The following is a 15,318-nucleotide window of genomic DNA, read 5'->3' as shown; positions in this document are numbered from 1 at the left end:
CGAAAGCCGGGAGGGCCAGAGAGAGAGCAAGCAGGCATCCAGCAGCAGGCAGCAGGCGGGCGGGCTGGCAGATCGCACAGAGGGAGGGAGCGAGCGAGAGAGCAGGGAGTGAGCCAGCGAGGGCAGCCGCGTCCCGAGAGCAGCCGAGATTCCTCCCGTCCCTCTTACCCCCTCCCCGGAGCCACAGCGCCTCCGGTCTCCAGCGGAGCGGACACGGCCCTGCCCGGCCATGGCCTCGTTGCTGAAAGTGGATCAGGAAGTGAAGCTCAAGGTAGCGGCACCGGTCCTGGCTTCCTTACCCCTCGCTTCGATCCCCGAACAGTCTGATCAGCTCCCCATTCCCCATGGCGTCTTTGTCTCCCTGGGGACACCGGCTCTGAGCTTCCGCTCGGCTCAGCCCAGCCCCCCACTCCCGAAGACGGCATGTGGGGAGAGGATAATATAGGGTGGTCTTCTGTACCTCGTATGGTGATGGAGAGCCCCGGACACGTGGTGGACTCAGTGCTTTAGGCTAGTGACAGCTGGAAGTTCCCCAGCCCCGCCTCCGGCCGCTGCCGCTGCCCTTGGCGTCAGGCCTGCCTAGTATTTTAGGCCAAGTCTGGACTGAAGTTGGCACGTTTGTGAGCTCACACCTCCCCTATCTGTCTGTCTTTCATCTGTTCACAAATTCAGACAGCCTCAGACACAGGGAGGGAGAGAGGGAAGACAGGCAGGCGCGGCCGCAAGCCCTGCTTCCCTCTCTTGAGATGGAGAAATGGGTACGCAAAAAAATAAAGTACTTGCAATCTGGGGGCCTCTCAGCTTTTCATTACAATTACAAGGTGAGGGAAAGAAAACTAGATTTGGGTCTCCCCATCCTGCCCTTACCGCTGTTGCCAGGTAATGACTTGCTCTTACTAAATTGTTCTTTGTTAATTTTAGGTTGATTCTTTCAGGGAGCGGATCACAAGTGAGGTGAGTGAAATAAATAGAAAACGTTAGTATTGGTTAATTGGTAGTTTCCTAAAGGAGAGATACCTGTTAACAGATACCGTCTCATAATTCTTAATGTATTTTTTCTCATCTTTAGGCAGAAGATTTGGTGGCAAATTTTTTCCCAAAGAAGTTGTTAGAACTTGATAGTTTTTTGAAGGTGAGAGATCCGTTTCCTTTTCCCAATTTTTTTGACCCTGGTCTTTCTGTCAAATGGGACAAATTAAGTGTTGATTCTATTTTGTTTTGTACTGTACAGTAATTTCATTTCTTGCTCTTCAAATGAGATACTCTTTTGTTCATCTTGAAAAGACTAATGAGGTGCTGGCCAGTTGGCTCAGTGTATAAAGCCTCTGGTGTACGGACCTCCCAGGTTCTATTCCCTGTCAGGGCACACAAGAGAAGGACCATCTACTTCTCTCCCCTTCACTCTCTCTCTCCCTCCCTCCCTCTTCCCTCCCAAAGCCAGTGGTTCCATTGGTCCAAGCATCAGCCTCAGGCACTAAAGATAGCTCAGTTGATTGGACCATCCGCCCAAGATGGGTTGCTGGGTCACATGTGGGAGTCTGTCTCACTTTCTCCCCTCCTCTCACTAAAAAAAAACAAACAAAAAAAAAAATGACTAATGTTTGGGGTGTGGCTATCTTACTCTTTCAGGAACCAATTCTAAATATTCATGACCTAACTCAGATCCACTCAGACATGAATCTCCCTGTTCCTGATCCCATTCTTCTCACCAATAGCCACGATGGACTGGATGGTGTAAGTGTCCTATAATTGTCTTTGTCTTCTGAAGCAATAGGTTCTCTGTCCTTTATTTCCTGGTCAGTCTAAACATGTACAGAGAAGACAGTGGGATTTGGATCTGGGAATGAGGACTACAGACATGATGACTGCAGTACACCCCCTTTAGACCCTGATTTTTATTAATAGCATTGAGGTGAATTTAGTAATGCTACCGTGTGTTAGAGTTTCAAGTAGGACTAATAACTACAGGGTTCCCTCAGGCTGTCTGATCTGTTCCCACACCTCTAAGCAAGATTTTTCTTACCTGTTGCAGTGTCTTGAGTCTTGTTATTGGATGGATAGCTCTTGATATATAATTGCAGTCCCTGTCTTTGCTGTACATCTTTACTACCTATTCACTGTCAATTAAATATCTACATTCTATAACACTAATGACACTGTATTGCTCTTTGTCTGCATTGTCTCATTGTTAGAACTTAAAATTCAGGAAAGCAAAAACTATCTCAATCATATTTGTATTCCCAGCACCTAGCATTGTTCCTGGTACATAACAGGTGCTAAATATGTGTTTATTGATCGAATATTGTTTCTTTATGGAACAAGCAGATTTGTATATATTCTCTCAATTATTCTTTATCCTGCATTGAATGGTTCTTTTTTCCTATTGTTTATAGTAGCAATTTTCAACTGTGTGCTGTGGCACACTGGTGTGCTGCAAGAATTTTTAAAACATCCAATACTAGACTGTTTCATCAGGGGCACTGACCTCTATTCCCTTAGGTCAGTGGTTTTCAACCTGTGGGTCGCGACCCCAGCGGGGGTCGCCTAAAGCCATCGGAAATACATATTTTATTTAAAAATGTATTGTATAATAAATATGTATTTTCCAATGGCTTTAGGCGACCCCTGTGTTTTGGTCGTTCGACAACCCCCCCCCCCCCCGGGGTTGCGACCCACAGGTTGAGAACCGCTGCCTTAGGTTGTCAAATAAAACAACTGACAACAGCCAGCACAACAAGAGTGCTTCATTGTGAATGAATCAAAATTATACTTATTTTTTTAGTCACATTGGCAAAAAATATATGTTTTTGGTGTGCTGCAGAATTTACCATATTTCCCCCATGTATAAGATGCACCTATCCCTGAAAAATTTGGTGTCTAAAAACTGGGTGCGTTTTGGCATTTCAAATGCTATAGATGGAACTGAAGACGAGGCAATATATGAAGAAAACGATTCGTCATCAGACACAGATAAGGACAAGCTAATGGATGGGAGTTTGACAGTGATGAGTTGTATGAATTTTATGAATAAAACTTGAGTTTAATAATTTTATGTAATAGGCCTGACCTGTGGTGGCACAGTGGATAAAGCGTCAACCTGGAAATGCTGAGGTCGCCGGTTCAAAACCCTGGGCTTGCCTGGTCAAGGCACATATGGGAGTTGATGCTTCTAGCTCCTCCCCCCTTCTCTCTCTCTGTCTCTCCTCTCTCTCCCTCTCTGTCTCTCTCTCTCCCTCTCTCTGTCCTCTCTAAAAATGAATAAATAAAATAAAAAATAAAAATAAAAAAATAATTTTATGTAATATATTTTAAAAAAATTTTGGGTCCCAAAATTAAGGTGTGTCTTATACATGGGGAAATATGGTAGTTTATGTCTGCTGTGAGATGCAAAGGGTTGGAAACCCCGGGTTTATAGTATCTGTCCTCCTGTATTTGCTTAATGGGTTATATTTCTGGAAAGGTTGGTCTTACCAACTAGAACGTAAGTTACTTTGTGGCAAGAACCTTTTCTTAAAGCCTTATATGTACTTAGTAAATTGTATATAGTAAGGTAACCAGTGGGGTCAAAGAAGGGATTAAACTTGTTTAAAGTGTAACTGGTAGGGATGGGAGAGTTCAGAGCAGGCTAATTTCTGTCTCTTTATTTCCTTAGCCCACTTACAAAAAGCGAAGGTTGGATGAGTGTGAAGAGGCCTTTCAAGGTAAGAGCCCCTCCACCCCACCTACTCCCTGGTTTGCAGCCTTGAGAAACGGGATGGGTATGGTGTTCTCCAGGAATGGAAGCAGGATCTCATTTTATTTCTCAGAGTTGGCATTCCCAAGTCTTCCAAATATGGTCATTATTTAGCACGCTCAACCTCACTTTCCAGTAAAAAAGGAGGGTTTGACTTAGTATGAACTGCCAAAGGAGAGAGGTTGGGGGTAATTACCCACTGCAGATTTTTCACAGAAGTCCCAGTTTCATGTTATTTTTTCCTCTTTAATAATAGTGCATTAAGTCTTTAAAGCATACTTTAATTTCCTTATTTTCAGACTTTGGGCACATTTTAAATGCTCATTTGTTAATCCATACACTCTCTCTTTTTGATTCTGTTGGTGTGTCGGTGTTTGTTGTGACAGATAAAAGGCAGAGGTCATAGCATCTCATGGGTCTGGGGAAGAAGAGAGAAAGGTGGGGGATGCTATGTCCTGGCCCTCAGCCCAATCATTTGGCCTTCTTCATGTCCCTGCCAGGAACCAAGGTGTTTGTGATGCCCAATGGGATGCTAAAAAGCAACCAGCAGCTGGTGGACATTATTGAGAAAGTGAAACCAGAGATCCGGCTGCTGATTGAGAAATGCAACACGGTGAGGCAGGGGCTAGTGACCAATAGGCTGACTTCTGACAGCCTGGCTTGAACTATGAAAAATGATGGATGGTGGGCTGGAGGCATGGAGGTGATATGGGTGTTGGCAGACTAAGTATCTTGGCTCCTGTGCTCCTGGCATCTGGCCGCAGCAGCATGAATTGTATGCTTCATGGCGTAAGCAGAAAAAGCCATGGACTTCATATGCACATTTTGTTCTCCTTACTCTCCAGGTCAAAATGTGGGTACAGCTCCTGATCCCCAGGATAGAAGATGGGAACAACTTTGGGGTGTCCATTCAGGTAATGTGCTTCCCTTACACACTGCAGAGGAAGGTTTTTGGAGATCCTCTTATCTCCCTGCTTTGTCAGTTTTTCCTTTCCCTTTGGTCTGCCGTGGAGTGATATGGAAGACACTTTTGACTTACTGTTGCTGTTTTTTCCAGGAGGAGACAGTTGCAGAACTAAGGACTGTTGAGAGTGAAGCTGCCTCTTATCTGGACCAGATTTCTAGGTAGGGCTGCTTGGGCTTGGCCCAGCATTGGGGGCTGGTGAGGTGGTGATAAACACTGTCCAGGGTCTTCTGCAGCTTCCTCCTCTTCTCTCTCCTTCCAGATATTATATTACAAGAGCCAAATTGGTTTCTAAAATAGCTAAATATCCCCACGTGGTAAGTAAGGGTTTTGTGGCCTGCGGGTGGAAGTGGAGGGACGGGAGGAGTGACTGTTGCTGGGGAGGAGCCGTCCGCGGCTAGTCGGCCTCGGGAACTAGCCTTGGCTCTGCCCCTTCTTTCAGGAGGACTATCGCCGAACTGTGACAGAGATTGATGAGAAAGAATATATCAGCCTTCGCCTCATCATATCAGAACTAAGGAATCAATATGTAAGTAACCTAGGCCCCTGCCCACAGTTGCCCTGTCTTCTCTTAGCTCTGGTGAGAAATTTCTTGCCACTCTGTGGGGGTTGAGATAGGGGTGGAGGTAAAATGAATAGAACAAAGTCAGCAGAGTGTCAAGAACTCTGAAATCATTGAGGGTATATAGCTGGGTATTTTCCTTCTTTCTACCTGGATGGGAGAGAGTGTGATGTAGTATAGGGGCGAAGATGAGATTATTAGAGTCAGGCAGACTTAGGTTTGGAACCAAAGCTACCTGTAGTGTGTGGCCTTGGGTGAGTTGTTTAACCTCAGATTCCAGAGTCTTCATCTCTGAAATGCAGCTTAGAGTCAGTATATATACTCTACAAAGATGGTTTTTAAAAATGAGTGAGGGCCTGACCTGTGGTGATCCAGTGGATAAAGCATCGACCTGGAATGCTGAGGTCGCTGGTTCAAAACCCTGGGCTTGCTTGGTCAAGGCACATATGGGAGTTGATGCTTCCTGTTCTTCCCCCTTCTCTTCCTCTGCTTCCCTCTCTCTCTATTTTCCTCTCTCTTCCCCTCTAATGAGTAAAATCTTAAAAAAAAATTTAAAAATAATGAGTGAGATAATATATAAAAGGGCCCAGTGCAATTATTGGTATGTTAAATGCTCAATAAAGGTTAGTTTTTATTAGACACAGGGCCTTGAAAATACCCAGGTATACCCAGTTTTGGGGTATAAGAATTGGGTAGCGCCTGACCAGATGGTGGCACAGTGGATAGAGCGTTGGACTAGGATGTGGAGGACCTAGGTTTGAGACCCTGAGGTCACCAGCTTGCTTGAGCACGGGCTCATCTGGTTTGAGCAAAGCTCACCAGCTTGGACCCAAGGTCGCTGGCTTGAGCACGAGGTTACTTGGTCTGCTGAAGGCCCACGGTCACATATGAGAAAGCAATCAATGAAAACTAAGATCTTGCAACAAAAAACTAATGATTGATGCTTCTTATCTCTCTCTGTTCCTGTCTGTCTGTCCCTATCTATCCCTCTCTCTGAATCTCTCTCTGTCTCTGTAAGGAAAAAAAAAAAAAAGAATTGGGTAGCCACCTTGATTTCAGGTTCAAATAAGAGAGTGAGATTATGTGAATTGCTTGGGGATTTGGTGGGGAGGGGCCTTTTCTTTTTGAGGCAGGGGTAGAATTCTCTATGATTCTGATCTCTTCTCCCAGGTCACTCTACATGACATGATTCTGAAAAATATTGAGAAGATCAAACGGCCCCGGAGCAGCAATGCAGAGACACTGTACTGAGGCCAGGGCCAGGGGACTCTGTGAGTCTGGCTCAAGACCGACATTGCCTTGGTTTGTTACATGACTATCGTGACGGGGAAACTGGCTGGAAATAGTAATCACACCTCTCTCTGTTTTTAGTTAGAGTCTAATGAAACTCTCATGTAGTTCTGTGACGTGTTTACCTCTTTTTTCAGGCCTCAGGAACTCTTCTATTTCCTTCCCTAACACCTAACACCCAACACCCGACCTGTCCTAATTTCTGGAGAACTCCAGGTTTGTGTGTGCAGGATATTGGCACAAGAATACTTGTGTTTTCTCTCCCCGCCCCACTCCTGTGTCTTGGGCTTTTTTTTTCCCTTTTGATGATTAGTTGGTTAGGAGCTGAGGGAACTAGAAGGAAAGTGCTAGGTTTTCTTTTTTAGGATCTGGGGTTGGGGAGACCAGCTCCTCTCTTCTGATGTAAGGTTAGGGTCTCTTGCTATTGTGGGATATTGGATCCTGCATGCCACAGTTGTGCTGGTGATGACTTCGGGTTTCCCATCTACATACATGACAAGAAACATCTTAGATCTCAGCTGTTTCTAGCTCCTTCAGATGTTTTTATAACTAGAATTTTCACATACACATATGTGCACGACAGACACACACATATACACACACATCTGCCTTCCTACTCTGTTACCTGACTCCCCCCAAACCGTGACATGTGCACATGTGCATGTGCGCACGCACACACACACACACACAGACACACACACACAGTTCAGGAGTTGATAGTTGTCTCAGCTGTCATTCACTGGGGCCCATTGTCTTCTGATATTGTAGCTTCTTGGTACCCAGAGGCTGGTGAGTTGGAGAACCGAGAGGTGGGAGGCAGAGGGTTTGGAGAAGGCTCCTTTCTCTTTGTGTGATTTGGGTCCTGTTGGGCATTATTGCAAAGGCCAGTCCTCGGACTCCTGATTGCCTCTCTTCAGACCAGTTGTAAATTGGGGTGGGGGAGTCTACAGCTGTGAGTGCCAGATGCTGCTGCTCCGGCTGGGCTCTCTTTGGGAAAAGTATTTCTCTTATTTATAGTATTGTGCTTCCAGGGAAAGCAGTCACTTGTGTGTATATGTGTGTATACACGCGAGTGTGTACGCATTGTGTGTATGTGGAAATCTGCTGGGCAAGTCAAAACTATAGAAGAGTTGCCTCCTATCTCTTGAATCTTCCAGAGATGTCCCCCACTTTTTAACTTTACCAGTGCTGGAGAGTCAGAGTCTGCAGTAAGCCTGCTAGTGACTCTTTCAGTGTCTGTCTCTGACTTACTCTTCCCCTGTCTCTGTCTTCCAACCCCTAATCGTATTTCCACCTGGATACATCATTTTTACTCCCGATATGCTATATAGAGAAGCAGTCAGGATGCTCTCTTCCCGTGAATAGTACTCAGTAACAAACCAATTGCATTTTAGTTGGGCAGTGCCCCTACCCACCCTCCAGATCCCTTCCAGATAAAACACGTCCCTTCTCCTACCATGAGTTTCTCAGTTTCCCTTTTTGTTTGTTGGATTGTTCTGCTGCCCCTCCTCCTCACCCAACCGCCCTTGGATCGTAATGTATAATTCTTTTACCATGTCAAGAAATTATTAAAAATACAGGTACTTTGACCTCTTTCTAAAGCTGCAGACCCTGGTGCGATTGCGATGCTCTGGTGGCTAGAGATCCACCCATACTCACATGCGTGCGCATTGGGGTGCCCTCCTCCACAGACACTGCCAGCCACCCTATTGTGTCTTTATACCAATTGAACTTTCTCTTTTCTCTGGAATAATAGAAAGATTGAGGCTTCTGCCTACCAAGAGGCAAGGGTGGGTCCTTCATTTATGTTTAGTCTGAATTATATGAAAGATACCTACCTCTTCACAAAGCTAAGCTTCTGTCCCAGTCCTCCACATCACAGTTCCTCCCTTCCTTCCCCAGTGATGCCCATGAACTGCCAGTAGAGGCTGCTGTGGTGCCGTGTGTGGAATCACCTGGTTCATAGAGCACCCTACGCTGTCATTTTCTTTCTCTTACACTAATTCTCCCCTCCAAATAATGTTTTTAATTTCTTAAGATGTCAGGAGACTCCTGGTTTTAGTTTTCAGATGACTTGGAGAGCCATCTAGGACCCTAGCTCCCTCTGAAATAAAGTTTCCTCAACTTCCATCTTGTAGAGTAGCCTTCTGGTATCCAATGATCCCCTTGTCTCTGCAAAAAGAAATTTAAAGTCTTGAATGATGGAGAAACATCTGCTCTGTTCTGTTTCAGTGATGACCAGTAGCTAACAAGCCCTTTATATGCATGGTCACATTTAATCTTCATGAATCTATAAGGTAGTTTTATCCCTTCTTTATAGGTGAGGAGACAGACTTATAAGTACCTCCCCTGTGGTCACACAGCTTAGGGACCTGGGTTTGGTGTACAAATATGACTGCTAAGCTCAGGCCTTTAGTGACTCCTTTCTCACTGACTAGACAGAAGAGGCCTGAGACTACAGATCAAGAACTTGACCTTAGATAAATGGCAAAACACAATGCTTACTGCTGAACTGGGCAGTAGGTCCTAGAAATATTGGGGAGCAGCACCTGCCAGGAGGTAGGAAAATGGCCAGTTTTAGTGGCTGCATTCAGCGCACAGGACTTGATTGGGCATCTGGGATTTCCATTCTTCCTCACTCGTTTTGAATGGAAGGCAGTTTAGCATTACTTCAAATGTCCTCTGATCTGGTCTAAATGATGGAGATGAGTAGTGAGTACTGATCGGGCAGCCGGTAGGAGTTCAGTGATGGGGGTGCTATGCACGTGGAAGTAGTGCCTTGGGCCAAACCACAGAACAGAAAATTGGAACCGAATTATATAAATCAAGGTCAGACATTTCCCGTTCAACCCACAGGGTGGAGTTTTCTCCATTCCTATCCTACTGAATATAAACCCTGATTTGATGTCAGTCACTGGGAGGAGCGGCTGGTAGGACTCATTTCAGCTCAGCATTCACCATGAATATCAAGGTAGTCCTCGTGTTCCTGGCACTTTCCCTCATTACCATCTTTGCCCTGACCTATGTCTTGCTGACCAGCCGAGGGGGCTCCAGCCAGCCTCCCCGCTGCCCCTCTGTATCCCATGGTGCCCAGCAGTGGACACACCCTGGCCAGAGCCAGCTGTTTGCAGACCTGAGCCGAGAGGAGCTGATGGCTGTGATGAGCTTTCTGACCCAGCAGCTGGGGCCAGGCCTGGTGGATGCAGCCCAGGCCCGCCCCTCAGACAACTGCATCTTCTCGGTGGAGCTGCAGCTGCCCCACAAGGCTGCAGCCTTGGCTCACCTGGACAGGGGGAGCCCCCCACCTGCCCGGGAAGCACTGGCCATCGTCTTCTTTGGCGGACAACCCCAGCCCAATGTGAGTGAGCTGGTGGTGGGACCGCTGCCCCACCCCACCTACATGCGGGATGTGACTGTGGAGCGTCACGGGGGCCCCGTGCCCTATCACCGCCGCCCAATGCTGGGAACTGAGTTTGCCCAGATGTGGACACATTTGAAAGAGGTGGAGCTACCCAAGGCACCAGTCTTCCTTGCTTCAGTCTTCAACTACAATGGCTCCACCTTGGCATCTCTGCATGCCACGCCTAGTGGCTTGCGCTCAGGGGACCGTACTACCTGGATAGCGCTCCACCATAACATCTCAGGTGTTGGGATTTTCCTTCACCCAGTGGGGCTGGAGCTACTGCTGGACCACAGGGCCCTGGACCCTGCCCACTGGGCTGTCCAGCAGGTCTTCTACCTCGGGCGCTACTATGCAGACTTGGGCCAGTTGGAATGGGAGTTTAAGGCTGGCCAGCTGGAAGTGGTTCGAGTTCCTCTGCCCCTGCCAAAGGGGGCTTCATCCCTGAGGTCCCGGGTCTCCCCAGGTCCTCTTCCTCCTCTTCAGTTTTCACCGCAGGGCTCCCAGTACAGTGTACAGGGGAACCTGGTGGTATCCTCCCTCTGGACATTTACCTTTGGCCATGGGGTATTCAGTGGCATGAGGATTTTTGATATTCGGTTCAAGGGCGAGCGAGTAGCCTATGAAATCAGTGTCCAGGAGTGTATAACTATCTACGGTGCTGATTCACCCAAGACAATGATGACCCGATACTTGGATAGCAGCTACGGACTTGGCCGTAACAGCCGGGGCTTGGTGCGGGGTGTGGACTGCCCCTATCAATCTACAATGGTGGACATCCACATATTAGTAGGCAAAGCAGCAGTCCAGCTGCTCCCGGGGGCTGTGTGTATATTTGAGGAGGCCCAAGGACTACCCCTTCGTAGGCACCACAATCACCTTGAGAGTCATTTCTACGGTGGTTTGGCCAGCTCAGCTCTTGTAGTCAGGTCTGTGTCATCTGTAGGCAACTATGACTACATTTGGGACTTTGTATTGTACCCAAATGGGGCACTTGAAGGGCGGGTCCATGCCACAGGCTTCATCAACACAGCTTTCCTGAGTGGAGGGGAAGAAAGCCTCCTCTTTGGGAACCGTGTGGGGGAACGGGTGCTGGGGACGGTGCACACGCATGCCTTCCACTTCAAGCTGGACCTGGATGTGGCAGGTGAGTGCTCAGGGAATGAGGGTTGCGAGTTGGGGTGGGGCAGAGGGGAGGGAGATCCCCCCCATCAGGCCAGAAGAGGCAAGAGAGTATAGCATTCCTGCTCCACAATTCACAGAGCAGGGACTGATTTGAGTGTATGCATCTGCAACCAGTCTGAAATACTGGGTTTATTTGGTATCTGGCAGAGGTAGAGAGTTCCCTCGCCAAGTTCTGATCATCCAGCCCCTCTGACTTGCTGCCACTGAGAAATTAGTTTAATGCAACGGCTATGTCTGTCTACCTTAACCTTGAGTGACTATGGGTGGTGAGTTTGTCCTAAGGCTGGATGAGGCTGGAGTTGGGGCTCTCTGAGTCCTAATTTTGCAGGTCAGTGGAGGAGGGTAAAGTGGGGGCCTGAACAGAGGTAGGAAGCAGTCCATCTAAAGAGATTTTCAGGGTAGAGGTGGTCCGGACATGAGACGGAGGTGGAGTACAGCTGACAATTGCTCCACAGGAATTCAGACAACTGGGGAGACAGGATAGTGGCCCCATCCTCCTGGGAAGGGCTATCCCACCCCTGTCAGCCCATGTCAACACAGTGGGCTCTCCAGTGGCGTGGTAGGCATGTAGTAGGCTTGCTGCAAGTGTAGAAAGGGAGTTCTCAAGTAGGTCTCAGAGTGCAAAAAGCACTTGCTGCTCCTGACATGTTTTCTTGGGGACAGAAAATAACCAACTTGTCAAATCAGACGGTTAGACCCAGAGGAAAATTATAAATCCACCAGACCCTTTCCAGTTTACAGTTAGGGAAACTGAGTATGGGGGCAGATGCCCAATTGTGCTGTAACTAGGGATATTTCTTGTGAAAGATTTTATTTTCCTGGGTGTAAAGAGTGTGTGTGTGTGTGTGTGTGTGTGTACGCATGCGTGCGTGCGCAGAAGGGGGAGGAAGAACGAAGGAAATAGCATGATTGAAATGGCATATTAACGATTCTTTGATATATTTGGAATATGACCTTTCTGATTTGAGGTGTCTCTTCAGCGTTTTTGGTATTAAAGAGCCTTGTCTTAGGAAGTAAAATCGAGTAATGTTTATTGGCTCTCTAGTGGGTACATACAGTATAGTCTGGGCCAGAGGCTGTCAGGCCCCCTGTGCATAGGACAACCAACAGAGGCACTGGCTTCAGTAGAGCACCCCCTGTGCCAGCTGCCTTCATATAGGTCATGTTTAAAGAAAATGACAGTCTTGTCAAGTATACGATCTAATGCCAAGTGGGTGGCATGATGAGTGCAGGTTACCAATGCAATAGAGTTCTAAGGATATCCCAGACAATTTAAAGATATAAATCTATTTATATACTTTTTTTTTTGAGAGACACAGGGACAGACAAAAAGAGGTAGATGAGAAGCATCAACTTATAGTTGTGGCACCTTAGTTCATTGATTGCTTTCTCATATGTGCCTTGACCAGGGGGGCTCCAGCTGAGTCAGTGACCCTTAGCTCAAGCCAATGAGTGTGGGCTCAAGCCAGTGACCTTGAGCTTCAGGCCAGCAACCATGGTGTCATGTCTATGATCCCATGCTCAAAATGGTGACCCTGCGCTCAAGCTGGTGAGCCCACGCTCAAGCCGGCAACCTCAGGGTTTTGAACCTGGGTCCTCAGCATCCTAGGCCAATACTCAATCCACTGCACCACTGCCTGGTCAGGCTAAATCTATTCACTTTTGAAAAAGACTGAAAGTCATTTCCATCTTGTTTAGAAAGAAAGCTAATAGGGGTGTGCAGAGCACCGTGGAAGAGGACTGAGTTTTTCCAGCCAGCTTCTCCAAGACAAATGTCCCTTTCATAGTTATAAGAATGCAACTGGCCACCTGTGTATGCTTTTCCACATACAGAGCTCAGCCACAGAGCAGCTTTTATTATGTTCAGTGTAGAGGTTCAGAAAATGAGAATAAAGAAATAATTGGTCCAAGGGTAGACCAGTGCTAACAGAACTTTCTGCAGAAATGGAAATGTGCTATGTCTGCATTGTCCAATACATTAGCCACTAGCCACATGTGGCTATTGAGCCCTTGAAATGTGGCTAGTGTGACTGAGGAACTGTATTTTTTTTTTTTTTTTTACAGATTCAGAGAGAGGGATAGATAGAGACAGGCAGGAACGAAGAGAGATGAGAAGCATCAATCATTAGTTTTTCGTTGCGACACCTTAGTTGTTCATTGATTGCTTTCTCATATGTGCCTTGACTGCAGGCCTTCAGCAGCCCGGGTAACCCCTTGCTTGAGCCAGCGACCTTGGGTCCAAGCTGGTGAGTTTTGCTCAAACCAGATGACCCGCGCTCAAGCTGGCGACCTTGGGGTCTCGAACCTGGGTCCTCCGCATCCCAGTCCGATGCTCTATCCACTGCACCACCACCTGGTCAGGCAGAGGAACTGTATTTTTAACTTACATGCAATAGCCACTTGTGACTAGAGGTAACCACAGGGCAGGGTCAAAGAAGATGAGCTAGCTCTCCGATCTAGACCTCGTGGCTCCCAGCACGTAGTGTTTTCTGATGAGTTCTGCTGCCCTTTGTCAGGCAGAACAGTGGAAGTCATAGAGGAGATGAGGAAACTGTCTCACCTGGTATGGAACTCCTCTCCTCCCCCTCACCTGGCAGGGCTGAAAAACTGGGTGGTAGCTGAAGACGTGGTATTTAAACCGGTGGCAGCCCCTTGGAGTCCAGAACACCAACTGCAGCGTCCACAGCTGACTCGGCAGGTCCTGGGAAGGGAGGACCTGGCAGCTTTTTCCTTGGGAAATCCCCTTCCTCGCTACCTTTACCTGGCTGGCAACCAGACTAATGCCTGGGGTCATCAGCGTGGTTACCGAATCCAGATCCACAGCCCCCTCGGCATCCACATGCCCCTGGAGAGCGACATGGAAAGGGCCCTCAGCTGGGGGAGGTGAGAAGGGCTCTGGATACTGGGTGGTAGGGAAAGACTGGTCCTCCTCCCCATCCCAGCTCTTAGAGACCCCAACTTATTGTCCTTGGCTTACCATCAACCCTGTACCTCCTCTCAGATCCAAGTAGATATGGGTTGGGAGATGTTCTCACACAGAATCTGATCCAAAGGACTTCTGGGACAGTAGAGGTCTTTGATATTTTCTGACTCCACCTTCTTACAACATTCCTGGTCAGATACCAGCTCGTGGTGACCCAGAGGAAAGAAAAGGAGTCACAGAGCAGCAGCATCTATTACCAGAATGACATCTGGACACCAACTATTGCCTTTGCTGACTTCATCAATAATGAAACTCTCCTCGGAGAGGTTGGTAGCTCTAGAGACAGAGGGGAGGGGCTCTTCTGTCCAGCGTCTTGGCTGCCCAACCCCTGACCCTAGGTTGGAGAGAATGGTATATTTCTAGTTTCTCAGATTCAGAAGCCAAGGAGTTCTCTGATGACCATCATGAGTCATCCCTCCTGGGGTGAGATTAGACCTGGGATACTGATTACCCTACAGCTTCCTACATGGGTCATCACATTTTGAGAGTCTGGGGCTGAAAGGAGGTCTGGAAGCAGGGCTGAGGCTGGACGTTGGGGCTTGTGGCTGAGGGGTGGTTCTCTGGGTCTTCCCTCCAAAGTTCTCCAGCAACTCCCTCTTCCTGCAGGACCTGGTGGCCTGGGTTACAGCCAGCTTCCTGCACATCCCCCATGCTGAGGATGTCCCCAACACAGTTACTGTGGGGAACAGAGTTGGCTTCTTGCTCCGACCCTATAACTTCTTTGATGAGGACCCCTCAATCTTCTCCCCTGGCAGCGTCTACTTTGAGAAGGGCCAGGATGCTGGGCTCTGTGATGTCAACCCTGTGGCCTGCATCCCCCACTTGGTGACCTGTGTCCCAGACCTGCCACCTTTCTCTTATCAAGACTTTTAACCCCAAGGGTGTGATGGGACATGGAGTGGGGGGTGGGTGCTAAGACATATGTACCTTCCTCTCTGTTCCCAGTTCCCACTCCCCTCCCATCCTCTTAATGTTATTCAGAAAACAGCTCTTCCCACACTAAACACCCATATAGCCTTTTGATTAATTCATATTTTCAGTTTCTTTTTTTCATGTTTTTTTAAAAATGTTTATTTTATTGATTTTAGAGAAAGTAGAAGAGACAGGAACATCAATCTGTTTCCTATATGTGCCCTTACCTGGGATTGAACCAGCAACCTCTGTGCTTTGAGATGATGCTCTAACCAACTGAGCTATCTGG

At 47.5% G+C, this 15,318-nt stretch overlaps 2 protein-coding genes across 2 annotated transcripts; both read left to right on the top strand.

The window, feature by feature from the left end:
• Positions 1 to 8,138, top strand: PSME3 (proteasome activator subunit 3). The gene is made up of 11 exons (XM_066364089.1): positions 1 to 271; positions 922 to 954; positions 1,070 to 1,132; positions 1,630 to 1,734; positions 3,653 to 3,701; positions 4,234 to 4,346; positions 4,579 to 4,647; positions 4,791 to 4,858; positions 4,960 to 5,014; positions 5,140 to 5,226; positions 6,430 to 8,138. The coding sequence occupies exons 1-11, from the start codon at positions 230 to 232 to the stop codon at positions 6,508 to 6,510; spliced, it is 765 nt and encodes a 254-aa protein (XP_066220186.1). The 5' UTR covers positions 1 to 229; the 3' UTR covers positions 6,511 to 8,138.
• A 1,370-nt stretch (positions 8,139 to 9,508) lies between these two features.
• AOC2 (amine oxidase copper containing 2) lies at positions 9,509 to 15,101 on the top strand. The gene is made up of 4 exons (XM_066366323.1): positions 9,509 to 11,096; positions 13,732 to 14,017; positions 14,254 to 14,383; positions 14,724 to 15,101. The coding sequence occupies exons 1-4, from the start codon at positions 9,509 to 9,511 to the stop codon at positions 14,988 to 14,990; spliced, it is 2,271 nt and encodes a 756-aa protein (XP_066222420.1). The 3' UTR covers positions 14,991 to 15,101.
• Positions 15,102 to 15,318: the final 217 nt, after the last annotated feature.

Source organism: Saccopteryx leptura, chromosome 2 (genome assembly GCF_036850995.1).
Source record: "Saccopteryx leptura isolate mSacLep1 chromosome 2, mSacLep1_pri_phased_curated, whole genome shotgun sequence".
NCBI classification, from domain to species: Eukaryota; Metazoa; Chordata; class Mammalia; order Chiroptera; family Emballonuridae; genus Saccopteryx; species Saccopteryx leptura.
The sequence above is the reverse complement of the archived record's forward strand: the minus strand, read 5'-3'. Positions and strand labels throughout refer to the sequence as shown.

What these genes read in the sequence shown, in the direction of transcription:
- PSME3 (XM_066364089.1), top strand. Translation starts at nt 230, where the DNA reads ATGGCCTCGTTGCTGAAAGTGGATCAGGAAGTGAAGCTCAAG. An exon ending in GCCACGATGGACTGGATGGT is followed by an intron (nt 1,735 to 3,652) that starts GTAAGTGTCCTA and finishes TTATTTCCTTAG; the next exon opens with CCCACTTACAAAAAGCGAAG. An exon ending in TATCTGGACCAGATTTCTAG is followed by an intron (nt 4,859 to 4,959) that starts GTAGGGCTGCTT and finishes CTCTCCTTCCAG; the next exon opens with ATATTATATTACAAGAGCCA.
- AOC2 (XM_066366323.1), top strand. Translation starts at nt 9,509, where the DNA reads ATGAATATCAAGGTAGTCCTCGTGTTCCTGGCACTTTCCCTCATTACC. An exon ending in GCTGGACCTGGATGTGGCAG is followed by an intron (nt 11,097 to 13,731) that starts GTGAGTGCTCAG and finishes CTCACCTGGCAG; the next exon opens with GGCTGAAAAACTGGGTGGTA. An exon ending in ATGAAACTCTCCTCGGAGAG is followed by an intron (nt 14,384 to 14,723) that starts GTTGGTAGCTCT and finishes CTCTTCCTGCAG; the next exon opens with GACCTGGTGGCCTGGGTTAC.